Source organism: Scomber japonicus, chromosome 7 (genome assembly GCF_027409825.1).
Source record: "Scomber japonicus isolate fScoJap1 chromosome 7, fScoJap1.pri, whole genome shotgun sequence".
Taxonomy (NCBI): domain Eukaryota; kingdom Metazoa; phylum Chordata; class Actinopteri; order Scombriformes; family Scombridae; genus Scomber; species Scomber japonicus.
In genome coordinates this window covers 8,848,374-8,872,627 of record NC_070584.1, presented here as the reverse complement: position 1 = coordinate 8,872,627, position 24,254 = coordinate 8,848,374, and the positions used below count along the sequence as shown (strand labels likewise).

General features: G+C 44.9%; 1 protein-coding gene across 5 annotated transcripts in view; it reads left to right on the top strand.

The window, feature by feature from the left end:
- The window catches only part of herc2 (HECT and RLD domain containing E3 ubiquitin protein ligase 2), a 43,112-nt gene that overhangs the window by 8,319 nt on the left and 10,539 nt on the right, over positions 1–24,254 (top strand). Inside the window, exons 8-72 of one of the 5 annotated variants that reach the window (XM_053322729.1) lie at positions 45–149; positions 273–444; positions 671–844; positions 1,063–1,251; positions 1,360–1,511; positions 1,928–2,085; positions 2,184–2,297; positions 2,385–2,636; positions 2,716–2,909; positions 2,988–3,188; positions 3,344–3,572; positions 3,687–3,811; positions 4,250–4,428; positions 4,514–4,698; positions 4,815–4,970; positions 5,058–5,243; positions 5,379–5,540; positions 5,653–5,756; positions 5,850–6,000; positions 6,096–6,310; positions 6,410–6,542; positions 6,745–6,872; positions 7,009–7,204; positions 8,787–8,920; positions 9,325–9,501; positions 9,621–9,757; positions 9,924–10,267; positions 10,383–10,570; positions 10,675–10,867; positions 10,949–11,131; positions 11,215–11,399; positions 11,664–11,811; positions 11,903–12,099; positions 12,226–12,456; positions 12,566–12,704; positions 12,980–13,126; positions 13,273–13,305; positions 13,632–13,774; positions 13,895–14,162; positions 14,249–14,391; positions 14,493–14,591; positions 14,683–14,851; positions 14,946–15,071; positions 15,186–15,294; positions 15,380–15,519; positions 15,613–15,803; positions 15,902–16,007; positions 16,089–16,180; positions 16,262–16,437; positions 16,870–16,981; positions 17,791–17,872; positions 17,958–18,192; positions 18,298–18,475; positions 18,747–18,828; positions 19,082–19,253; positions 19,349–19,493; positions 19,952–20,177; positions 20,624–20,795; positions 21,903–22,089; positions 22,792–22,935; positions 23,037–23,228; positions 23,321–23,474; positions 23,562–23,669; positions 23,751–23,882; positions 24,022–24,180. In XM_053322729.1, the coding sequence (XP_053178704.1) occupies positions 45–149; positions 273–444; positions 671–844; positions 1,063–1,251; positions 1,360–1,511; positions 1,928–2,085; positions 2,184–2,297; positions 2,385–2,636; positions 2,716–2,909; positions 2,988–3,188; positions 3,344–3,572; positions 3,687–3,811; positions 4,250–4,428; positions 4,514–4,698; positions 4,815–4,970; positions 5,058–5,243; positions 5,379–5,540; positions 5,653–5,756; positions 5,850–6,000; positions 6,096–6,310; positions 6,410–6,542; positions 6,745–6,872; positions 7,009–7,204; positions 8,787–8,920; positions 9,325–9,501; positions 9,621–9,757; positions 9,924–10,267; positions 10,383–10,570; positions 10,675–10,867; positions 10,949–11,131; positions 11,215–11,399; positions 11,664–11,811; positions 11,903–12,099; positions 12,226–12,456; positions 12,566–12,704; positions 12,980–13,126; positions 13,273–13,305; positions 13,632–13,774; positions 13,895–14,162; positions 14,249–14,391; positions 14,493–14,591; positions 14,683–14,851; positions 14,946–15,071; positions 15,186–15,294; positions 15,380–15,519; positions 15,613–15,803; positions 15,902–16,007; positions 16,089–16,180; positions 16,262–16,437; positions 16,870–16,981; positions 17,791–17,872; positions 17,958–18,192; positions 18,298–18,475; positions 18,747–18,828; positions 19,082–19,253; positions 19,349–19,493; positions 19,952–20,177; positions 20,624–20,795; positions 21,903–22,089; positions 22,792–22,935; positions 23,037–23,228; positions 23,321–23,474; positions 23,562–23,669; positions 23,751–23,882; positions 24,022–24,180 (10,538 nt within the window). Of the gene's footprint in view, positions 1–44; positions 150–272; positions 445–670; positions 845–1,062; positions 1,252–1,359; positions 1,512–1,927; positions 2,086–2,183; positions 2,298–2,384; positions 2,637–2,715; positions 2,910–2,987; positions 3,189–3,343; positions 3,573–3,686; positions 3,812–4,249; positions 4,429–4,513; positions 4,699–4,814; positions 4,971–5,057; positions 5,244–5,363; positions 5,541–5,652; positions 5,757–5,849; positions 6,001–6,095; positions 6,311–6,409; positions 6,543–6,744; positions 6,873–7,008; positions 7,205–8,786; positions 8,921–9,324; positions 9,502–9,620; positions 9,758–9,923; positions 10,268–10,382; positions 10,571–10,674; positions 10,868–10,948; positions 11,132–11,214; positions 11,400–11,663; positions 11,812–11,902; positions 12,100–12,225; positions 12,457–12,565; positions 12,705–12,979; positions 13,127–13,272; positions 13,306–13,631; positions 13,775–13,894; positions 14,163–14,248; positions 14,392–14,492; positions 14,592–14,682; positions 14,852–14,945; positions 15,072–15,185; positions 15,295–15,379; positions 15,520–15,612; positions 15,804–15,901; positions 16,008–16,088; positions 16,181–16,261; positions 16,438–16,869; positions 16,982–17,790; positions 17,873–17,957; positions 18,193–18,297; positions 18,476–18,746; positions 18,829–19,081; positions 19,254–19,348; positions 19,494–19,951; positions 20,178–20,623; positions 20,796–21,902; positions 22,090–22,791; positions 22,936–23,036; positions 23,229–23,320; positions 23,475–23,561; positions 23,670–23,750; positions 23,883–24,021; positions 24,181–24,254 lie in introns of all 5 variants that reach the window. The other 4 variants (XM_053322728.1, XM_053322727.1, XM_053322731.1 and 1 more) reach the window with 4 other exon arrangements.

Below are 24,254 nucleotides of genomic sequence, written 5' to 3'. Positions count from 1 at the left end.
TAATCCTGTGTCATTCCTAAATCTTTGTCTCCCTCTGGACACAGTGATGTACATGGAAACGCCAGCACCAAAGGCAACATTCCTCTTCAAGACCAGCATTTAGCCCTGGCCATCCTGCTAGAGTTGGCTGTGCAGAGGGGCACGCTTAGGTACCCGGATACACTTTTAAAAAAAAGCTTATTTGCTCATGCTTATATTCTATTGCAGTTAAAATGCACCACTTCCCCCACCGCTCACTCTATCTTTACATCATTTTTTTTTTGTCTCTCTAGTCAGTTGCTGTCCGCCGTTCTGCTGCTGCTGCGCCTGTGGGAAAGCGGCACAAGAGAGATGGACAACGAACGCTCCACGCAGGGCACCAGCGCCCCTCTGCTGCCCCTTCTGCAACGCTTTCAAAACATACACAGCAGTAAGGAAGAGCCCATCCCCGAAGAGGAAGCAGAGGTGAACATTCCCTTTTTACTAGAGATAGCAATGATTCAGTTACACACCCATATGAGTAATATGAGAATATTTAACTTGATATAATTTGAAGATGAAGATTTGACGAGTAATGATCTATTGCCTTGTGTGTTGCTTGGAAACACATGCCTTAAAATACCACTGTTCTCATACTCTTGATTAAGAGGCAAGCTAATAAGTGCTTTGTGACTGATTCTGTGATTTCCAGATTCTAGCAGCTCCTCTCAGTCCAAATGAGAGCTTCCTGCGTTACCTGACCTTACCTCAGGATAACGACCTGGCCATCGACCTTCGGCAAACGGCCGTGGTAATCATGGCTCACCTCGACCGTTTGGCCTCTCCCTGCAGCCCCCCACACTGCAACTCCCCGACGTCACACAAGGTGACAACTCTTTTTTTTTTTTTTTTTTTTTATCAGTTAGCAATGAGTTAGGTTTTCTTTTTCTTTTTTTATAGGCTAATAATGCTACTTGGAAGTCAGAATTTATTTTCCAACACTCATGCCAGTTAGCCACACAAATGTAATTCCTCCATTAGAGAAGCTTGGCCAGTTGTTAAAGAAATGTGAGAAGTCAACATGTCCATCTTTTTTTGTTTTAGGGTTCCCTGCAGGAGGTGATCGCCTGGGGCTTGCTGGGCTGGAAGCTCTATGCCAATGTTAATGGACCCATTCAGTGTAAAGCCCTGTCAAGCCTTGGAGTCTCCCAAATAGTCTGTTCAGAAAAGGGTTTTCTCATTCTGTCCAGCACTGGTGCTGTTTATACCCAGAACTACAAGAGCACAACCCTGGTCAGTACTGTTGTACAATGTTTATAATTAATCTAATAAAAAAAGAAAAAGAGAGAATATAAGTTCCTCTCTTGCTGTAGATTGAGCCTCTGCATTATTTTGTTACAGGCTCCCATGCTAATCCACAGCCTGAGCTCTAGAAAGATTATGAAGCTCGCAGCTCATCCAGATGGGCAGCACTACTTGGCCTTGTCGTCCAACGAGGAAGTGTTCTCGTGGGGCTGTGGCGACGGTGGCCGCCTCGGACATGGAGACACTACGTAAGAAACTGGATTCAAGCTGATATTCACGGCCACCATTGTGTCATAATATAAAATATGAAGCTACCTGGAAATTCTGGTGCTTTGAAATTGGAAGGACTTTGGGACACAAAATACATTTTTTGTAAATCTATTTGAGCTAGATGATTGATCTGAAATATTCCCTGATTATTTCTCAAATCGCAGACATTCCTATTAATTTTGTTATGCTAATACACCACAGATCTTTACATTTTAAGCAGAGATGAAAACATCCAACCTCAACAAATTCCTTTAAACTGAATCAGTGGTATTAATATTTCCTAAAAGAATGCTTAAAACATAAATTATTATTTTTCTTAGTGATCAGAACATTTCTTGAGTTTGTCAGAGAAGCATTTTAGTCATGATCCATCCTACTTTTTCCTTGATTTCAGATATCTAGAAGAGCCTACAATAATTGCAGCCTTTAATGGGAAACAGACAGGAAAGAATGTGGTGCACATTGCTTGTGGGAGCACGTACAGTGCTGCGATCACAGCTGACGGCGAGCTCTACACGTGGGGCAGAGGGAACTATGGTCGCCTGGGCCACGGTAAGCTCCATCTGCTTTAAAACTGCCAGACACAGTCTCATCTATGTCTGCTTTATCTCTGAAAATAAAATATCTTCTGACTGTTTGTTTGTTTCCAGGCTCTAGTGAGGACCAGACTACACCCATGCTGGTGACGGCGCTGAAAGGACTAAAGGTGATGGATGTGGCGTGTGGGAGCGGTGATGCACAGACGCTAGCTGTGACAGAAAATGGTAAGAACAACATTTTTTTTTGGGCTTGAATTCTGTCCAAAGAAGAAGCCATCTGCATTTTTATTCATCTTCTCTGTGGTGCTACAGGTCAGGTGTGGTCCTGGGGGGACGGAGACTATGGAAAACTGGGCCGAGGAGGCAGTGATGGCTGCAAGACCCCCAAACTGGTGGAGAAACTGCAGGATCTGGACATAGTGAAGGTGTGCTGCGGCAGCCAGTTTTCAGTGGCCCTTACCAAAGACGGCCAAGTGTACACTTGGGGAAAGGGAGACAATCAACGACTGGGTCACGGCACTGACGAGCACGTCCGCTACCCCAAGCTGCTCGACAGTCTACAGGGTGAGTGGAATATGTGAAGATAAATCCTCAGGAGCTTTTAGAACACAAAAACTGATCTCTTTCTGTTATTACCAAACAGGGAAGAAAGTCGTGGATGTGGCTGTGGGGTCGACACACTGCTTAGCTCTCACTGACGACGGAGAGGTGCACAGCTGGGGCAGTAATGATAAGCTACAACACTTTGATACCCTCTTTTCTAACAAGAAGCAGCCTAAAGCACTCCCAGGGTTAAACTCCAAACACATAGTGGGGATCTCCTGCGGTCCAGGACAGGTAATTTACAGAACTGTCAGGATTTTAAAATTCTCTTAATGATGAAACACAGATTTAACTAACTTTATTTGTTTTCAGAGCTTTGCGTGGTCCTCCTGCTCAGAGTGGACTGTCGGACAGCGCGTGCCCTTCGTTGTGGATGTGTGCCCCATGACCTTCGAGCAGCTGGACCTGCTCTTGAAGCAGGTCAGCGACGGCATGGACGGCAGCTCAGACTGGCCTCCTCCACAGGAGAAGGAGTGCATGGTCGTCGCCACACTCAACCTGCTCAGGCTCCAGGTAGGGAGCACTCTGTCAACAGATGTTTTTATTCCAGATGTGGCACTTATTTATGCTCCAAGAATCTCCACACTTTCTATTATGCCTAGTTTAACATTACAATGAGAAGATGAATTGAACAGCTCTAAAATCTTCTCTACTGAATGTGTCTTCAGCTCCATTCAGCCATCAGTAATCAGGTGGATCCAGAGGAGCTGGGATTGGGGCTCGGCAGCGTCCTGCTCAACAGCCTCAAACAAACCGTGGTCGTGCTAGCCAGCAATGCCGGGGTGCTCAACACTGTCCAAGCAGCTGCTCAGGCTGTCCTCCAAAGTGGCTGGTCAGTGCTGCTGCCCACTGCTGAGGAAAGGGCGAGGGCGTTATCCTCACTTTTGCCTAATGCCGGTGAGTGCAAAATCTGCTCACACTGATTAATATTCCATTAAATCTGTTCCTTTATCAACATGGTTTGGACCAGGGAGATAGATTTGAATTTTTAAATTTTTTTTTCTCTTCCAGCATCCGGAAATGAGATGAGTGTGAGCCCCGGACGTCGCTTTATGATCGACCTTTTGGTCAGCAGCTTAATGGCTGATGGAGGTTTGGAATCTGCACTGAATGCAGCCATTACTGCTGAGATACAGGTCAGTGTTCAAATGCACCAGTCACTACTTCGCTCTCATCTCTTACGTAATGTATTCATAACTGCCTCGTCTGTTTGTGTAACAAAATGATAAAATTATCTTTAGAGTTCCAAATGACCAAGATACAAGATATTTTCAGCTGGTCCTGTTTGGACCACTGAGTCATAAAACCACTTGTCACAAGGCAGTTTTTTTCTGGCTCTGTTAAATTACTTCAGACTTGGTTTTAATTATCTTCTCCCAGAACTGACCTGAAACTTTAGATAACCTTTTAGATCAATTTGATTTCTTCGGGACAATTTTATTCATAATTAAATGTACTGTTAGAATAACTAATGCAGAATTTTAGATGTCAATGGTATCCACATCCCTGAACTCTTGGCATAACCCTGCTCACTGGCTAAGGAAGTCACACTTTGTATTTTTTTTTCATGACAGGATATTGAAGCCAAAAAGGAGGCTCAGAAAGAGAAGGAGATAGACGAACAAGAAGCCAACGCATCCACCATGCACCGCTGTCGCGCCATGCTGGACAAAGACCTTATCAACACGGGCATCTACGAGTCAGCAGGGAAACAAATCCTTCCTCTGGTGCAGCTTGTGCAGCAGCTTTTAAGGTACGTGTGCTTTGCCTGGGTTATGCCACAAATACAGAGTGAAGGAGTAGATTGGTGCAGATTTACATCAATTTGATTTCTGCAGGAATATCGCGTCCCAGACCATCACAAGGCTGAAGGACGTAGCTCGGCGTATCTCCAACTATATAGAGGCAGAGCATGTAAGCAAGGAGCGCTCTGCATCGCTGGATCTGCTGTTGCGTTTCCAGAGGCTGCTGGTCAGCAAGCTTTACCTCGGTGTTAACGGCACAGAGAATGTCAACGGATACAGTAAGTTGTGTATTTCAACTTTTTGAAATGACCTTTCTAGACTTCCAGATCGGAGTGAGTAGAGATCAAGTTTGAAAATGAGTTCTAAACGGGCAGCGCTGTCTGTTGTTTTGTAGATCCTGAGCTCCTGGGTGTCGGTTCGCTGTTGAAGAAGTACATCGCCCTGCTGTGCACTCATATCGGAGACATCCTCCCAGTGGCAACAAGTATTGCTTCTACCGGTCGCCGGCACTTTGCTGAAGTGTCTCGTGTTATTGAAGGAGATCTAACCGGTAACTCCCTCTCTTAAAAGTTACTGAGTACAGGTATGTGTTTATGCATCATGAGTTGTGGATGATTTGAGGTCTTTTCTCTTGTAGGAGTGCTCCTGCCTGAGTTGGTGGTGTCCATTGTCCTCCTCCTCACCATTGACGCCGGTCTGATGCAGGAGACAGGTTCCATCCCTCTCCTGGCTGGACTCCTGGAGCACGTAGACCGATTTAATCACCTGGCTCCAGGTCACGAGAGGGACGATAATGAAGACCTGGCCTGGCCGGGTATTATGGGTATAACACCAGTTTCGTCTTAAAATGTCATTGAAGAGGATTTATTAGTATCAAGATTGTAAATATAAGGGAGAAACTTTTCAAATTAGAATGTAACTAGCTCCTTTTCTGCTGTGGCAGGATCCTTCTTCACAGGACAAAGCTCCAAGAACAACGAAGAAGTGTCCCTCATCCGCAAAGCTGACCTGGAGAATCACAACAAAGACGGTGGTTTCTGGACTGTCATTGACGGAAAGGTCTATGACATCAAGGACTTCCAGGCTCAGTCCCAGTCACTAACAGGAAACAGTATACTGGGTAAGGGTAAAAAGTTATTAGTTGGAGAGAAATGCATTGTATTAATCAGAATAAATTGGACTTAAAGATATATTAGTGCTTCTGTGGTGTAATTAAATATCTCCACTTACAGCTCAGTTTGCAGGAGAGGACCCTGTGGTTGCTTTGGAAGCTGCCCTACAGTTTGAGGACACTAGGGAGTCAATGCAGGCCTTCTGTGTTGGCCAGTATATGGAGGTACCAACTATCCAAGCATACATTCTCTACATGACATTTCTTGCTTTGTAATTGGGTATAGTTTTTTATATTTTAATGTTTTATCATTTGCAGCCTAACCAGGAGACAGTCACCACTCCAGACCTAAGCAGTCTGTCCTCCCCACTCATCGACACAGAGAGGAACCTGGGGTTGCTGCTGGGTCTTCATGCCTCCTACTTAGCCAAGAGCACTCCCCTGTCCCCCATGGAGATCGAATGTGCCAGTGGGTTCAATGTTTTTTTGATAATCCAGGTGATGCTCTTACCCAGACTCAGCATTAGTTTTAAATTTTAATACCATTTTTATCTCTTTGCACAGAGTGGCTCCAGTCCTCTATATTCTCTGGGGGTTTGCAGACCAGTCAGATCCACTACAACTACAATGAAGAGAAGGATGAAGACCACTGCAGCTCCTTGGGTACCACCACTCCAGATAAGGCCAAATTGTACTCCCGCAGAATAACCCTCAGCGACCACGCACAGCCTTTCCTGCAGGCCATCGCTGACAACAACACTCAGGACCACACTGTGAAGGTACAAGCATTAAATCTTTGAGTGTGGACTGAAGCGAATAGCCGCACCGTGGGCGTGAAACTAAACAATTTCACTTTTCTTTTTCGTTTGACACTTTAGGACTTCCTGTGCCAAATAGAGCGTTGCTGTAAGCAGTACCATCTTATTACGCCCATCACCTTCCCCCCGGAACACCCTGTGGAGGAAGTCGGCCGCCTGCTGCTCTGCTGCCTGCTCAAACATCAAGACCTCGGTAACCTAGCAACTGGCAGGCTGCATGAGGAGGAATTAGGAGCAATTTTGGCTCGCTTGAGCTTTGCAATGGGTTTTTTATAATTGTTACGTGTGCTAAGATGCAATTAGTTTTTCTCTTATAAACCAACAAAGGGAAATCGTCACATCTGTAATGACCCACACTTGTACACCAGTTTAGTGTAATATCTCTTCCTGTGCAGGTCACATCGCACTATCACTTGTCAGTCAATGTGCCTTGGGTGTGGACCAAGGGAAACAGAGGTCCCTCCCTAAATCTGTGATTGACGTGTGCCGCATGGTCTACCAGGCAAAGTGTTCTTTAATCAAGGTACGATCCCTGCTTTTAACTTGTGTGCTGTAATAAATGGACATTGATTATAATAATAATATTTTGAAGGTAATTTGTTGTAAGGGGAGGGAACAAAGCGAAACAGGGCTTATTTTCTTTGTCCCACTTATTTTAGACCCATCAAGAACAAGGACGCTCTTACAAGGAGGTGTGCGCCCCTGTCATCGAGCGTCTGCGCTTCCTGTTTAATGAGCTGCGTCCCGCCGTGAGCAACGACCTGTCCATAGTGTCCAAACTGAAGCTGCTGAGCTCTCAGCCGCGCTGGAGGAGGATCACCCAGAAACTCATCAGGGACCGCAGGAAAAAAAGAGGCGAGCAATTCTAAACTAGATATTTATTGGGAAATCTATAAATCACAGTAGGGCTATTTTGGGGAAACTAACAGGATGTCTGAGGAGAGGAGAAAAAGTGATTTTCAAGACTAATGGTGATGTGCAGGGCTGTGGTAATATTACAGAGGTGTAAAGTTGATCAGTCACAGCATGAAGTTATGGGAAAAAAGTAGTGCAGAGGTAATGATCAGTGAGCAAGCAGTGTGGTTTCATGCCAGGATAGAGATGCAAACAGATGCAGTGTTTGCTTTGAGAATGTTGATCGAGAAGTATACAGAAGGTGTGAAGGAGCTATATTGTTTCTTTGTGGATCTAGAGAAAGCATATGACAGGAAGCAGAGATATGAGTGGTGGTACTTTTATGAGGAAATTGGGAGTGGTGCAGGATACGTATGATGGCAGTGTGACAGCTGTGAGGTTTGTGTGGTTGGAGTGGCGGGTTAGGGTTAGATCAAAGATTGCCTGCCTTTTTGTTTGAAGTAGTGATGATTGACAGGTTGATGAGATCAGGTAGGAGTCTCTGTGGAATATGATGTTCGCGGATGACATTGTGATGTGCAGTGTGAGAGTAGGGAGCGAGTCTGGAGAGGTGGAGGTATGCACTGGAGAGAGAAGGATAAACACATGATACCTTTTTAAATGTTATGATGGTATGATATTTTACAGTGTACAGTAAACAATATTGTATAAAATGACATCAGTAAACTTCTCTGGAAATGTAATAATTAGAATTAGCTTGTTTAAACATGTGTAACAAACAAATAAAGTATGAAACTTGAATTAAGAAGGACGGTCAAATATACATAAAATGCTGCCTATATAGTTTTAGAAAATAAAAAACAATATTTGCACATATCGGACAACATATTCACCGGTACAGATAGGTCAGTATCGCCTGACCTGATATATCAATCAGGCTCTAGAAGGAATGAAAGTTAGTTGAAGCACGATGGAATACATGAGCGGGATGATACATGGGAGGGAGGACAGTGGAATGGTGAGGACGCAAGGAGTGTAGAGCTGATGGAAGTTTAAATACCTGGTGTCCATTGTTGAAAGTAACAGGGAGTGCAGGCAGGGTGGAGAAGAATGTCAGGAGTGATCTGCAAGGGAATGTTTACAAGGGGGTAGTGAGTCCTGCTATGTTGTGGCGATGATAAAAAAAAGATAGGAGGTGGCAGAGTTGAAGAAGCTAAGATTTTCATTATGGGTGAGGAAGATGGACAGGAATAGGAATGAGCATGTTAGAGGGACAGCTCAGGTTGGACAATTTGGAGACTAAGTAAGAGGCGAAACTGAGATGGAGGAGAGATGCTGGTTATATTGGGAGAAGGATGCTGATGATGGAGCTGCTAGGCAAGAAGGGAAAAGAAGAAAGCCACAGAGGAAAGTTTACAGATATGGTGAGGGAAGAGAGGAAGGGATGGAGACAGATGACCTGCTGTGGGGACCCCTAACAGGAACAGCCAAAGGAAGATGATGATAAACTATAGTAATAAGGTGTTATTTTTGTGTTCATTATTTCTGAATTGAAATCTAAGTATTGTTTTTTTCCCTTTAGTGCCTAAAAAGTCAGAGTCTGCTGACATTGAAGAGCCAAAGCTGGAGAATGAAGGGACCAATGAAGAAGAACTTAATGTTCACATCAGCCCCACACCTGCTGATAGGAAATCACCAATGAGCAAGACATCCAGGGTACTCGAGTTTAATTCATTATTTTTTTTTCTTCATTTAAACAAGATATCAAAAGGGTATACATTTTGAAAGATATATCCACGTTATTTATATTAGTTATGGTTGACAGTATTAGGAAAAACCTCACTGCAACGTTAGTTATACAAATCAGCAGCCTCCAAATTTACTATAAAGTCGAATCAACACCTCTGTAAATCAGTTTCAGTAAAAACTGAAGATTATAACCATGAAGGTAGAATATAATGCAAGGCTGCTGTATTAGACTGCATTACAGTAAGTTTATGATACACAATAAACTGGCAAACTTGTGTTTGATTGTTCCCTAATGCAATCAAAATATCACGGCAAAAGATGTTGTATATGTTTGTAGTTTAACATCCCTGTATTGTTTTATTCCTTTCCAGCAGGACAAGTGGCAGCCGCTTCTTAACACCGTTACCAGTGTCCACAAGTACCGGTGGCTGAAACAAAGCGTTCAGGGTGCCTTTTCTCAGTCCAGCCTTATGGCCACCATAGTGGAGTTTGCACTAAAAGAGGAGCCCCTGGATGTGGAGAGGATGAGGAAATGTCTTCTCAAACAGGTGATGAGAAAGCAAAAGATTGTCACTATCTTCAAGTAGTCAAAACAAGTAGAGGCAAATAAAGAATGCAGTATGTTGTTATGGATACAAGTTAACCTGTCAACTCTGTCTCATTGCAGCTGGAGAGAGCTGAGGTAAGGCTGGAGGGCATCGACACCATGCTGAAGTTGGCCTCCAAAAGCTTCCTGCTGCCGTCTGTGCAGTATGCAATGCTCTGTGGCTGGCAGAGGGTCATACCAGAAGGGACCAACATTGGGTAGGTTTTTGGAGTTTGCATACCAGAGGACATCACAAAAGCACTTCATGTGATCTTGGGTGTCTGTGAAAGCACATAGTCCACTAACAATGTTAAAATGAAGGAAAGTGTATTAGCTTTCGGATATGTTTGGTGTTTTAAGTCACGTTTGAATTATCCTTTTCAGAGAGCCCCTGTCTGACTGCCTGAAGGACGTGGATCTGATCCCTCCCTTCAATCGCATGCTTTTGGAGGTGACATTCGGCAAGTTGTATTCCTGGGCCATCCAGAATGTTCGCAACATCCTGCTCGAGGCCAGCGCCCGATTCAAAGAGCTCGGTGTGCAGCCTGTTCCCTTGCAAACCATCACCAATGAGAACCCAGCGGGACCAAGCCTCGGCACCATTCCACAAGCCCGCTTCCTTCTGTCCATGATACATATGCTGTCCCTCAAACACGGGGCTAACAGTCTCAGCCTCTTGCTCAATTCTGGCATCCTGGCCCTCACGCAGAGTATCCTCAGGCTCGTAGGTGAGTGCTGTGTAATCAAATGCTCGGCAGTCGGAGCCAGAACAGAAGCGGTGAGCACCTGTGCTCATTTATGGATAGAATATAAGAGGTTTTTAAAATGTCTCTAATTTTCCAGGACCGAGCACAGACAGCAGTGAGGAGGATCTGAGCTTATGTGCACATGGAGGCTCAGCCACAGTACTCGAGGAGTCCAGAAAGGAGGCTGCCCCTACCCCACTACCTGCTTCCGGCCCCGAGCTGGCTGCCATGATGAAGATTGGCACCAGGGTCATGAGGGGAGTCGACTGGAAGTGGGGAGATCAGGTACTTGAATACAATATACAGTCACTCTGGCAGTTGATTTGTAAAACTCAGGTAGAGTGATAAAGCCAGGTTTAGTACGTGACCCTCTGCGTGCTCTTGTGCAGGACGGTCCGGCACCGGGTCTCGGCAGGGTTATCGGAGAGCTGGGCGAGGATGGCTGGATCAGGGTCCAGTGGGATACAAGCAGCACCAACTCCTACAGGATGGGCAAAGAGGGCAAGTATGACCTCAAACTGGCAGAGCCGCCACCGGCCACCCAGCCCCCCACCGAGGACTCAGACACAGAGGATGACACGGGTCAGTTCACAGCACCACAGAGCTGTAAGCAAAATGTGAGGTTCAAGCAATGACATCAACAATCTCTCCTGTTTGTTACAGAAGGTGAGCTGATGGAGAAGAGCAGCCACCCGACAGCTATGATGCTAACCAGCACCGTCAACCTGCTGAAGACATTATCTCTATCATCTGGAATGTACGCAGATGTGGTGCAAACTGACGCTACACGGACTCTGTGTGGGCTGCTGAGAATGCTTGTGGAAAGTGGAGCTAATGACAAATCAGGTAATGAACTGCCAATTTGTCATTACACAAAACACCTTATTTTGGTATTATCTGACCTGACCCGCCCTTTTTTTCCCCGTCAGGCTGTCACTCCCACAGGCTGGTGTCAAGGGAGCAGCACAGAAGCTGGTGTACACTGGGTTTCATACGCAGCATCGCTCTCATGCCCCAAATGTGCAGCACCCTCAGCACCTCTGCATGGATCGGCCTGCTTATCCGAATCGTTGAAGGACACCAGTCCTTCAATGCTATCACTCTGCAGAGACAGGTGGGTTACAGAAATTGTGTGTCTTATTGCTGTTATGATGTGTGGTTTATGAAACATTTAACAATAGAGGTTCTGTGGGGGGGGGGGGGGTGATCCAGCACCCCAATTCCATTTAAGAATCATTAAAGAGGCCAAACTTTTCTTGACTGAAAATGGTTAAAATACTTGAGTTTTTCTAGTGCTTATATATTAATAGTGTTGTAGAAAGGAGGATGATTTCTGAAAGTAACACTGGCTCGTCTTGTGCCTTCTCTGCATTTCCAGATCCTGGCCTTACGTCTCCTGCAGGCAGTCCTGCCTTCGTGGGACAAGATGGAGCGCTCTCAGGACATGAAGTTCCTAGTGGAGAAGTTGTTTAACTTTTTGGGAAGCCTACTAAGCACCTGCTCATCAGATCTGCCACTTCTCAGAGGTGTGCTTATAAATCACACTCATCCTTCAAGTGAAAATCTGGTATTTTTTCTGTAGTGTGAATTTTTAAATTTGTTACTTCCCCTTTGCAGAGGGTTCCCTACGAAGAAGGAAGTCTCGCCCTCAAGCATCTCTCACTGCCACTCACAGCAGCACTCTGGCTGAGGAGATTGTTACTGTCCTGCGTACTCTGCACTCTCTGGGCCAGTGGAACAGCCTGATAAATGATTATGTCAACACTCAGCTGAGCTCCATCGGAGACGTGATGGCCAGCTGCCAATCTGAAGCAGTAAGAATGATTGCATTATTATGGATCCAGCTATTGTGTCCGTGTTAGTGTTTTCATTCTGACTTCATTTACAAAATTGGTTGTCTTCTAATGGTGATGATAAAAGCCCCCTCTCCTCCATTTCAGTGCTTCCTTGAAGAGTATTTTCCTGATTCTGAGGGTCCTCGAGTGGGCAGCCTGATGGCAGTGCTGGCAGTGATTGGAGGGATTGATGGGCGCCTCAGGTTAGGAGGTCAGGTCGTTCATGAGGAGTACGGAGAGGGAACAGTCACGCGGATCACCCCTAAAGGACGCATCACTGTCCAATTTCATGAGATGAGGACATGTAGGGTTTGCTTGCTCAGCCACCTCAAACCGGTATGAAAGTGTTTGATACTCATGGTTGCACATCTTGCAAATTAGCTCTACTTTCACTTTAGGTTAAGGAATGACAATAATACTAAATGTCTTTTTTTGGTCTCCTCAGCTGCCGGCAGTATCCTTCAGTGTACAGAACCTGCCCTTCACTGAGCCCATGTTGGCAGTTTGGGCCCAGCTGGTCAGCCTGGCTGGAAGCAAACTGGAGAAACAGCGCATGAAGAAGTCCCTCAGTCGAGGGCTTACAGGTACAGAATCTGCTGAGGAGCACAACACAAATTTTGTAGACTTGATGGACTCACATGTGACTCAAACAGAATAGAAAATAAAATACTGTTTACTGTAGTTAGACTGATCAGGTGTCCTGGCAATAAGCAAGACTTTGTTCTAGCGATAAAGGATAAGCTTGTCTCTTTTCTTCCTTTCAAATAATAACCATGAGAAGCTGTTTTTAAACTGTGGAGGATGCTTTGATTTTGAGGGTCTACTCCAATTCATTTAATCAAAGCCATTGTGTTTCCAGCTGACCAGGTGGACATCCATTTGCTGCGCTGCCAGCAGCTGAGGCTGTATATTTTCAAGGCAGCACGGGCCCTGCTCTCACACCAGGACAAACTCAGGCAGATCCTCTCCCAGCCGGCAGTGGCAGACATAGGACCCAACCCCAGCGGTAAGTTCTCACCCAGTGAAGGGTTGCTGTCTGTGAGTGTTGATAGAAGAACTGTGGAGTTGGTCAGGAAAGTTTTACAGGAAAATGATTACTTGTAAGTCCAGTAGAGTGATGCAGAGTTTCATTTCTTCAACTCTGCTGCTTAGGGGCATCATCCTGGCACCCAATGAGTGGACTAGGTGAGCATTTGGTCACGATGAGCTGTGTTTGCACATTAAATACCAATTATTTTTGACACGGTGCAATATTTACTGTGTGGGAGGGCAAACTTTGCAACGTCTGCTTAACCACACTGCTTACCTTGCACAATTTGGAGGCTTCCCCAACATTACATGTGGGTGGGTGGATGCAAAATGAGTTTATGCACACATTTTTTTATTAACATGGCTTTGAAACACCATCCTGCTGTTATCCATCTTATTATTATAATAATAATAATAATGTTTCATTAGATTTAGATGTAATGAATCTTTGTTGATGTATCTCTTTTGTTTTTTGTTTGCAGAGGATCCAGTGGTGTCCTCTCCCGATGTGGGGGACCTGTCACCTGAAGGACCCCTCCCTCCGCTGATCCTCCTGCAACAGCTGCTGTCAGCTGCCACTCAGCCCTCTCCCATCAAAGCCATTTTTGACAGGCAGGAGATGGAGGTGAGGCTACAGGCTATACCTTAGAAAGGCAGTTTTACATCAAGTGTTATGTTGCATACATTAAAGCGTGTGTGTTTAGTTTGACCTCAGTGTTATCTGCCTATCATTGTGTACATGTAGGCGGCAGCTCTGGCAGTGTGTCAGTACCTGGCTGTGGAATCCGCCCACCCGTCCTCTCCGCTGTTTGAGGAGAGCAGCTCCAGCGAGGCCACCACACCTGTCACCGTACAGCACGTCAGACCCCCTAAACAGAAAAAGCAGAAGACCTCCCCTGTGCCTCCATTACCCATAGTGCTCCAGCTGATGGAGATGGGGTTCCCACGGAAAAACATTGAATTTGCCTTAAAGTCACTGTCTGGAACTACAAGCAGTGCATCCGGTGTTCCAGGTAAGACATAAAACTGAATACACTCTCTCCTTCTATAGAAACAGTCTCAATGTGCTTTTTAGAGACTAATTGAGCATGTGCATCAGGTGTGGAGTCTTTGGTGAGCTGGCTGCTGGACCATCCAGATGTTCATGTCATCGAGCTGTCAGACGCAGACACCGTGTCAGATGAATACTCTGATGAAGAGGTTCTGGAGGAGCTGGAAGAGGTTGAGCCGACATTCCCTGTGGTACTTTGCTTTCACATTTCACATTTCCACTCAGTAATAGTCCTTCTTGTGACATAATTAGTAAAAAGCTGTTATATAATATTGCCTGTGTGTTATTTTAGCCTTCAGGTGCAGTGGTGACCGAGAGCCAGACATTTAAGAAGAGATCAGATTTCCAAAGCAACGACGATTACGCCGTGTATGTGAGAGAGAACATTCAGGTAAGAGCCTTCTCAGGGTCGACTGAAACTGCCATTAAGTAGTGCGACACAAGAGATGGATCATTAACCTTCCATTCTGACTCCTCCGCAGGTGGGGATGATGGTAAAGTGCTGCAGAACGTACGAGGAAGTGTATGACGGAGATGTCGGGAAAGTGATTAAGCTGGACAGAGACGGGCTTCATGACTTAAATGTGCAGTGTGACTGGCAGCAGAAAGGTGGAACATACTGGGTCCGCTACATCCACATCGAGCTGCTTGGTAAGCTTCATTCATGGCAAACGTGACTGAGAAGCAACTTTATGCTGGAATTAGTAACAAGAAGTGATTCTGACGTGTTTTATTTGCTTTCTAGGATTCCCACCACAAAGTTCTCCTTCCCATATAAAGATTGGTGACAAAGTGAGAGTGAAACCTACAGTCACAACACCAAAGTACAAATGGGGCTCTGTCACTCACAGGAGTGTGGGCGTTGTGAAAGGTAAGCCTGTTTCTTAAGCCTTTAAATTATTTATCCACAAATCCTTCCATTAAAGATGCTGTGAACTGAATCCTCTTGTTTTCTCTACTAATGGAGCTGAATTGTTTGTTTTAGCTTTCAGCGCCAATGGAAAGGATGTGATAGTAGACTTCCCTCAACAGTCCCACTGGACTGGTTTGTTGTCTGAGATGGAATTGGTCCCCAGCGTTCACCCTGGAGTGAGGTAGGGATATGTTTAAGTTTCTTTCCGCCCGATTAGCTGTTTATCTCAACATGTTTTACACATGCACGCTCTGTCTTCCCTGAAGGTGCGACGGCTGTCAGATGTTCCCCATAAATGGCCCGAGGTTCAAGTGCAGGAATTGCGACGATTTCGACTTCTGTGAAAACTGCTTCAAAACCCGCAAACACAACCCAAGGCATTCTTTCGGCAGAATCAACGAGCCTGGTTAGTGACCCATCCGCTCAGATAGTATCCCTGCTCTTTCTGTGTGCACGCATATGTGTGTGTCAACCTGTTGTTTATCTCCTTTGCAATTAGGCCAGTCTCCAGCATTCTGCGGCCGCTCAGGAAAACAGCTAAAGAAACATCACAGCAGTCAGCGTGGGATGCTGATTGATGACTGGTCTCGCGCTGTCAAGAGCCTCAACGTCTCATCGTCGGTTAACCAGGCCTCACGCCTCATCGACTGCAGCGATCAGTGTTGGCAGTCCTCCGGCTCGCAGGGAAAGGTGGGAGATTGAATTGCACACCTAAATAGCCCGAATGGCAGTCAATTTACTGTCGCTTTGCTTTTTTGCTTTATTGAAGTGTCATCTTGTCTCCGCAGCACTGGATTCGGCTCGAGCTCTTTCCAGACGTTCTCGTGCACAGACTGAAGATGATCGTCGACCCGGCAGACAGCAGCTACATGCCCTCGCTAGTTGTGGTGTCAGGTGAGTTAGATTGATGTTTCTCCTCCTCGTTTTGAAGATGTTTTTAATCAGCAGAAGTAACATTTTTCGCTTAATATACAGGCGGAAGCTCATTGAACAACTTAATCGAGCTGAAGACGATTAACATCAACCCCACAGACACCACCGTCCTTCTTCTTAGTGACTGCACTGAGGTTGGTTGCCTTAAGACTTTGTAATTGACACCGACTTTTAATTTTTCTTAATTAACTCAAACGTCTTGTCTTTCCCTCCAGTATCACAGATACATTGAGATTGCGATCAAGCAGTGCCGCAGCTCCGGGATAGACTGCAAGATTCACGGGCTTGGCATCGTGGGACGCATTAGAGCGGAGGATGAAGACCTGGCTACAGTACCTTTCCTGGCTTCTGACAATGAAGAAGAGGATGATGACAAGACAGCCACTGGGAGGTATGGTGCCAAGAGATGAATTTTTCAGTGCAGATTGGCCAATGCTCTCTGCGTTTAAACAGTATGGTCAATTCAGGATGTTTTCCTCATCTTCAGCAAGCATGAGGAATCTTACTGCTCCCACTCATCTTCATTTCATTCTTGTTTGATCAATGTGACAGTAAATTGAGGGTTTAGATACATATCTTCACAGGTTTCTAAGTATAAGTGCTCAAGTACGTTGGTTACTCTCTTGCTGAAAGATTAGAAAAACAGAAAGCATCAAGTACATCATACACAAGTGTCTTTGATTTGTTTTTGTGCTATAAATACAGAGCTTAGTTAAGTAGGACACCAGTGTATTCTGTCTTCATTTTAAAAATAATCAGGATAAAAAAAAAATGTAGCAGATTTGTATGCCTGACCTCACTGTGTATTTGTTTTCCCTCTCAGTCTTGCTAGGAAGAAGTCGTCAGGGTTGGAGTCTGCTGCCACCATCAGGACCAAAGTGTTCGTCTGGGGGCTTAATGACAAGGACCAGCTGGGTGGACTGAAGGGTTCTAAGGTGAAGTCTGCTGCAAAATCAAATAATAATTCATGTCCAAGGCTTATTCAGATGACTAAATTAGAAACTGGCCTATGGTTTAATAACAAAGGTAGCTTGAGCTCTATATCTAAGTGTTTTCCTGGTTAGATCCCAGGCATTATATTTACTAGCTTTGATTTTAAAATACAATTTGCACAAATATATTTATCAGATAAGTGCACTTCCTCCTAAAGTCAATTTCCATTTGTTCTGTTTGGAATACAATACTCCATTTCAAGTCCAAATCCCCTATACATTTTTTTTTATCCAAGACTATGAACGTCTTATGCATTTACATTATCAAAAATAAGTTATCATGCAGCAGAAAGTCCATTTCAGAATAGTACATTATATTATGTTAAATACTTATTTATTATACCTGCTGCCTTCATATGTAAAAAGCATTTAGATGTTACTACTGGTCTAGCTGGAGGTAGTTTTAAATATCTAATCTGATTATGAAATCCTATGATTATGTATCTTGCAAGGACCTGCAACAAGACGAGTACCTATAGCTGGAAATACTCAGTACTTGTGAATGTGCTTACTTTCCACCAGTGACTCCAGTGTATGCAGTCTGCTACACAGTCCTCTGCTCTGTCTTGTGATTATGTGACAGTTTGTGGTTACTGTATCATAAGCACATTTGAGGATGTGTCACACTCTTATAACCACTGGTGTAGAGAATATACTGCAGAGAGGACCAGATTCATCCTTGAGGAGGAGCCTGTGTGAAAAGCTCAGGAGCTGCTACGTTCTCTAATCACTTCTGTTCGTGTCCTTCACAGATCAAAGTGCCCTCCTTCTCTGAAACCCTCTCTGCGCTCAATGTAGTACAAGTGGCTGGCGGTTCCAAGAGCCTCTTTGCAGGTGGGTGAGAAAAGCTTTTATAGTGTATGTAGTAGTTTTACAACATGCAAATACATCATACGTAACCAATATGTTCCTGTTTCAGTGACGGTCGAGGGGAAGATTTATGCTTGTGGAGAGGCTACGAACGGCAGGTTAGGCCTGGGCCTGTCCAGTGGGACCATCCCGATCCCCCGTCAGATCACTGCTCTCAGTAACTACGTGGTGAAGAAGGTCGCCGTGCATTCAGGAGGACGACACGCCATGGCCCTGACTGTGGACGGGAAGGTCTTCTCCTGGGGAGAGGGAGACGATGGCAAACTGGGACACTTCAGCAGAATGTATGAATCTCAGTTTTAGTGTTCTTTTAAATGGCTAGATAGGTCATAATGTCAGTCATTATTGTCCAGAATCTGAATCCCTAACAGTAAGATTTTCCATCTCAGGAACTGTGACAAGCCTCGGTTGATTGAGGCGCTCAAGACCAAACGAATCCGCGACATCGCCTGCGGCAGCTCTCACAGCGCTGCCATCACCTCCAGTGGGGAGCTGTACAGCTGGGGTTTGGGGGAATACGGTCGCCTTGGACACGGAGACAACACGACTCAGCTAAGGCCAAAACTGGTATGTGTGTGACCCATATCAATACATCAAGCAATTTCTTTTACTTGACAGGAACACTGACAGCTTGATGTGAGATCTTAGATATTCTAATAGGAATCGACTGCCAGCAACAAGAGGATAATTTTACTTTGGCAGTTTTTTTTATATCATCCCTTCACACTTTTACACTTAATCAAGTTCTACCTAAAGCACTTGTAAGTTATTATGTGCTCATGAATCCTTTCTGCCTCCGTCCCTGATTGCTTCTGCTTTCCTTGTCTTCATCATCCAGGTCAAAGTGCTTCTGGGGCATCGTGTTATCCAAGTGGCTTGTGGGAGCAGGGACGCCCAAACTTTAGCTCTGACGGATGACGGTATTTCTGTTAATCTACTTAAAAGAACCCTGTGGAGTTTTTACCAAGCATGGAGCAATGCAGTGCACTGAACATGTGTCATAGGCCTTAACATTTCACACAGGGCATTGTGGCATTTTAATGAGAAACCCTGAATATAAACAAACACTTTAAGGCTCATTAGAAGTTTTCTGATCTTTTGTTTTGGTTGTTGATGGATATGTTTCAGTTTCCCATTGGTAAAATATTTTTTCTTTTCTTTATGTTTTCCCAGGATTGGTGTTCTCCTGGGGCGATGGAGATTTTGGAAAGCTGGGTCGTGGAGGAAGCGAGGGCTGCAACTTCCCTCAGAACATAGAGAGGCTCAACGGGCAGGGAGTCTGCCAAATCGAATGTGGAGCTCAGTTCTCCTTAGCTCTTACCAAATCTGGAGTAGTGTGGACCTGGTAAGATGAATGAATGAATGATGATTAATTGTAATTGTTCATTCATCATTTACTTTTGGCTAAAAAATGACTGAACTGCTTGTGTTTCCAAACAGGGGCAAAGGCGACTATTTCCGACTGGGCCACGGCACCGATGTCCATGTGCGGAAGCCCCAGATGGTGGAGGGGCTGAGAGGAAAAAAGATCGTCCATGTTGCTGTTGGAGCGCTGCACTGTTTAGCTGTTACAGATACAGGACAGGTTTGTACTGACCTCAACCAGCAGAGTGTTAAGAACCAGAGCACATCGTTTAGGCACTCTGCTCATTTACTGCTGGGCACCGTTCCAGATGTGTGAATTCCTCCTGATTGACTCCACTTCTTCAGGCACCTGTGACCTTTGCTGTTAGACAGTGGTGTTTAACACCTTTCTTCAGAACTAAATTTAATACTGTTAACACATCACTTACGAAGAGGAGAGGCAGCTAATCAGTGTTTGACCACGTTGGGAGGTTGTTAAGATTGAGAGCTTGAAGCAGTGTCATTTCTTTAGTCCATAGCTCATGGGTTCCTACATGGTGCAGCAGTAATGTAAAGTTTTCTTTGAGCTGTTGTAAAATCACACCTTTTTTTTTTTTACTCTGAGACACATAAGCTTGAAAGTTTGAACCTGGACACTGATCGAAATTAGCTCTAATCTAAGTTGTGTTTCTCCGTCAGGTGTTTGCGTGGGGCGACAATGACCACGGACAACAGGGTAACGGCACCACCACAGTTAACAGGAAGCCCACCCTGGTGCAGGGTCTGGAGGGACAAAAGATCACTCGAGTGGCATGCGGCTCCTCCCACAGCGTGGCCTGGACCACTGTGGATGTGACCACACCCTCGGTTCATGAGCCAGTCCTTTTCCAGACTGCCAGAGACTCCCTTGGTGCATCCTATTTAGGTAATCCTCCCTCTCCACATTACTACTACTACTACTACTCACACATTCATTGTCAAACCTGATGGTAGGGATAATCAATATAGATTTTCTTAAATGTGAAGCAGCTCTTGGAACTGTCCAACCTGTCCTACACATGCCAACATGTGCCACCTGCAGGAAAGGAAAGGAACAGCAGCAACATTTTTGACTCGGAGATGCTACATTTGTTAGAGTTGTTGCATAAGGTTTTTTTTTTTCTTGCCTGTAGATGGCAGACGTTAGCTAGCTCTGTAGGTCTAAACTGCTGCTGGTACTTTTCCTTCTGACAGGTGGCACAGGTCAGATTATAACTGCAGCTCTCAATCTGCTGGAACTGCAGCGCCGCAATTTGCCGATTGATAGTAGTGGTTGGTTTAGGGTACTTCACATCACAGTGTGTCTCATTGTTTTTGTGTTGTAAACCACAGGTGTCCAGTCAGACAGTGACTCATCAACAGTGAACAACAAGTTGAGCGGGCAGAGCAGCGTGAAGCCTAATCGACCCTCGCTGGCCAAGATTCTCCTCAGTCTGGACGGCAACCTGGCCAAACAGCAGGCCCTGTCTCATGTGCTGTCAGCCCTCCAAATCATGCATGCAAGGTATGTTATCAACATGATTCCACATATACATCCTGGTGGCTCAGAGGACTCGAACCCCATCAGACGTGCACAGCTTTGCATAAATCTGAACTGAGCAGGTTGTTCTAAGGTCTGAATAAGCGCCCAAGTCACGCCTGCATTTCAGACCTAGTAACATTTTCCAAACACTTTCAACATAGCGCAAATCTGAATTGTTGTAGGGTATAACCACACACACACACACACTCAAAAAAAGAGCCAATTTAAAGTTTTTTAGGAGAATCAGATCAGTCTATAAAAAACTACTCCTCCCCTTCAGCTCTCACATAAAATACAGAAATTACATGTAATGTGTATACAAAGATATCTTCATGAACAAAATGTGTGGGAAAGGCATCAAAGCATTCTGTTGCCTTGCAAAAATGTAAAAAAGGGATAACAAAGAGGAATGAGTAGAATAAAAACAACTGGGGAAAAATAAAACAACAAACATTACAGAATTTAAATTAGGGACAATGACTGAATCTTATCAAAAGTATATTATTTATTAGCTTTGAAATCTTCAGGCTCAGGATAATATCAGATGTGTAGAGTAAAGAAGTCTGTAATGTAGCTAGATGCTACATATCAATGTGCTTGTATTATGAGAAGTAAGATCATAAAATTGTCTCTGAAGTAAACATGTAACCAGATAAAGACATTAAAGATTCAGGATAGGGTCGTGTTTGTTAAGAAAGGAAAAACTGGGGGTTGTTGTCGTAGCTCAGTGGGTAGAACACCAGCCCCATGTGTAGAGGCTACAGTCCTTGCTGCAGGCGACCCCGGTTCGAATCCCACACCGAGCAGTCTTACCCTGCATGTCATTCCCCCCCTCTCTGCCTCCTGTTTCCTGTCTAGCTCTACTAACCTGTCCAGGCAAAAAAGCCCAAAAAAAAAAAACTTTAAAGAAGACCTTAAGACCTTAAGTTAAAATGTCTGCATAGACAAACTAGAGTTGTGTGAAGTACTGTTGAGGCAGGACGATATCAAAGTGTGTTTGACCTCTAAATAATCGAATCTGCTGACTGGCGCTGGTGTTTGTCATTAGTTGGTATTATTGTTGACAGGACCTGTTGTGTGTTTCCCCAGGGATGCGGTGGTTGGTGCTCTGATGCCAGCCAGCATGATCCTGCCAGCAGAGTGTCCTTCCAGCTCACCTGTTCCCCCGTCAGACTCCTCGTCCTCGTCCACCGTGAGCGACGAAGAAGGCCCTCCTGTCCCGCCCGAAACGGAGGAGCGGGTCAGCCCTAATCCCTGGCAAGAGAAGAAGGGAGAGGTGAGGAACACGATGCGTACTTTGTCTTTAATGAAGTTTATCATTTAATAAATGCCAGCGAGGAGGAGGAGGAAGGGGGTGGCATGCTGTTTGTCTTTTTTGAATTAAAGTGCTGCCTCCATTGCATTTTGTGCTGATTCACTGGAAAACAGCGGACCATGCAACATGCATTTTTCTTCATAATGATCAGGTGTGCAGCTGCAACCATCAGCAAACTATATTTGGGGCCAACCTGGAAAGAGCAGAAACTCTCACAGGGCTTTGCTCATAATTACAACTCTTCTACTAAAACTTTCTCCCATTTGCATCCTGGGTGTAATAAAATGTCAGCCGGCTCATTAAACAGAAAAGCAGGGAAACTTCGTTGTGGTAGATAGTAATTGTACTCTTTAAAAGTTCTCAACATAGGGATCACTCTCCTCAAACCCACAGACAATTTTGGATTTGCGTATATTTCATAGATGACATTTTTAATTTAATGGAAGTATGTGGAAAAACAGATAATGAATTCCAGCTATGGAAAATGAATTGTGGTTATAGAATTGTAGAACTCCATATAAAATAAAAGCATATTTGACACTGTCATACAGGTTTTAGTTAATGTAAACAGATTCTGACAGTTTAGAACAAAACTTAAATGTGTGATCATGACCCTGCCATGAGTGTAATTCTCTGTGTGTGTGTGTGTGTGTGTGTGTGTAGGTTCCCTCCTCAGAAGATGCCGTCACCCCGTCATCAGCTGTGACTCCCTCTGCCTCTGGTGCCTCCTCGCGTCCTTTCATACCTGTCACTGACGACCCTGGAGCAGCCAGCATCATAGCTGAGACCATGACTAAGACAAAAGAGGTTAGAGTATGTTTTGTTAAGTTTTTATCCTCAACATCATAGTCCTGACTCATTCAAATTAGTCACTTTTTAAAATTTTAATTTGCACGTTTTTCTTCAAGGATTCTGAGAGCCAGAGTAAAGTGGTCGGCCCTGAGCCTCAGTACCTGGACGAGTTCACGAGTCTGCTCGTGCCTGATGACACACGAGTAATGGTGGACCTGCTCAAGCTGGCTGTGTCCTGTCGCTCTGGAGAGAAGGGCAAAGAGGTGCTGTCTGCTGTCCTATCTGGCATGGGTACAGCTTATCCTCAGGTAATTTATTGTATTCTCTGTTAGATTCTGCATGTATGTAGGCCTAAGATTTGATTAACATCAGACATTTTGGGGTTGTCTGCGGTGCGCAGGTTGCTGACATGCTGCTGGAGTTGTGTGTCACCGAGCTGGAGGATGTCGCCACAGACTCTCAGAGCGGCCGCCTGTCCTCGCAGCCAGTCGTCGTGGAGAGCAGCCACCCGTATACAGATGACACGTCTACCAGTGGCACTGTAAAAATCCCAGGTAAGAAAATGAAGCTTCTTGAGAAACTTGAACAAACAGGATCATCTTTTAGGCTGTCGTGGTTTCAACTTTTATATCGTCTTATAGGTGCTGAAGGTCTCAGGATAGAGTTTGATCGACAGTGTTCAACCGAAAGACGCCACGACCCGCTTACAATCATGGATGGAGCCAATAGGATCGTCTCTGTCAGATCAGGTGATGAGAGGAAAACTAGATTGTCATCAAATATAGCCAAAACTTAGCCAGAAATTAATGTAGTGTGTGTATGTGTTTCAGGTCGGGAGTGGTCCGACTGGTCCAGTGAATTAAGGATTCCAGGAGATGAGCTCAAATGGAAATTTACCAGTGATGGCTCAGTTAACGGCTGGGGCTGGCGCTTCACCGTCTACCCCATCATGCCTGCTGCTGGTGAGCCACATCTAACCCATACAACACAATGCTGACACTAGTCTCCTCACTAGATATTAAACTGCACTGTTGTGTGCAGTGTATTGTTGTGGAATGTCTGAAATAGCACTGGCACTGAGGTTTGTGTGTCTTTCCTCAGGTCCTAAAGACTTGCTGTCTGACCGCTCCATCTTGTCCTGCCCCTCCATGGACTTGGTTACATGTCTCCTGGACTTCAGGCTCAACTTTGCCTCCAACAGAGGCATCGTGCCTCGTCTAGCAGCATCCCTCGCTGCTTGCGCTCAGCTAAGCGCTTTAGGTATGCTGTTTAACCAGATTTTTATTTAGGATATTTATTTTATTTAACAGTGTGCTAAGAATGCTCATGCTGAT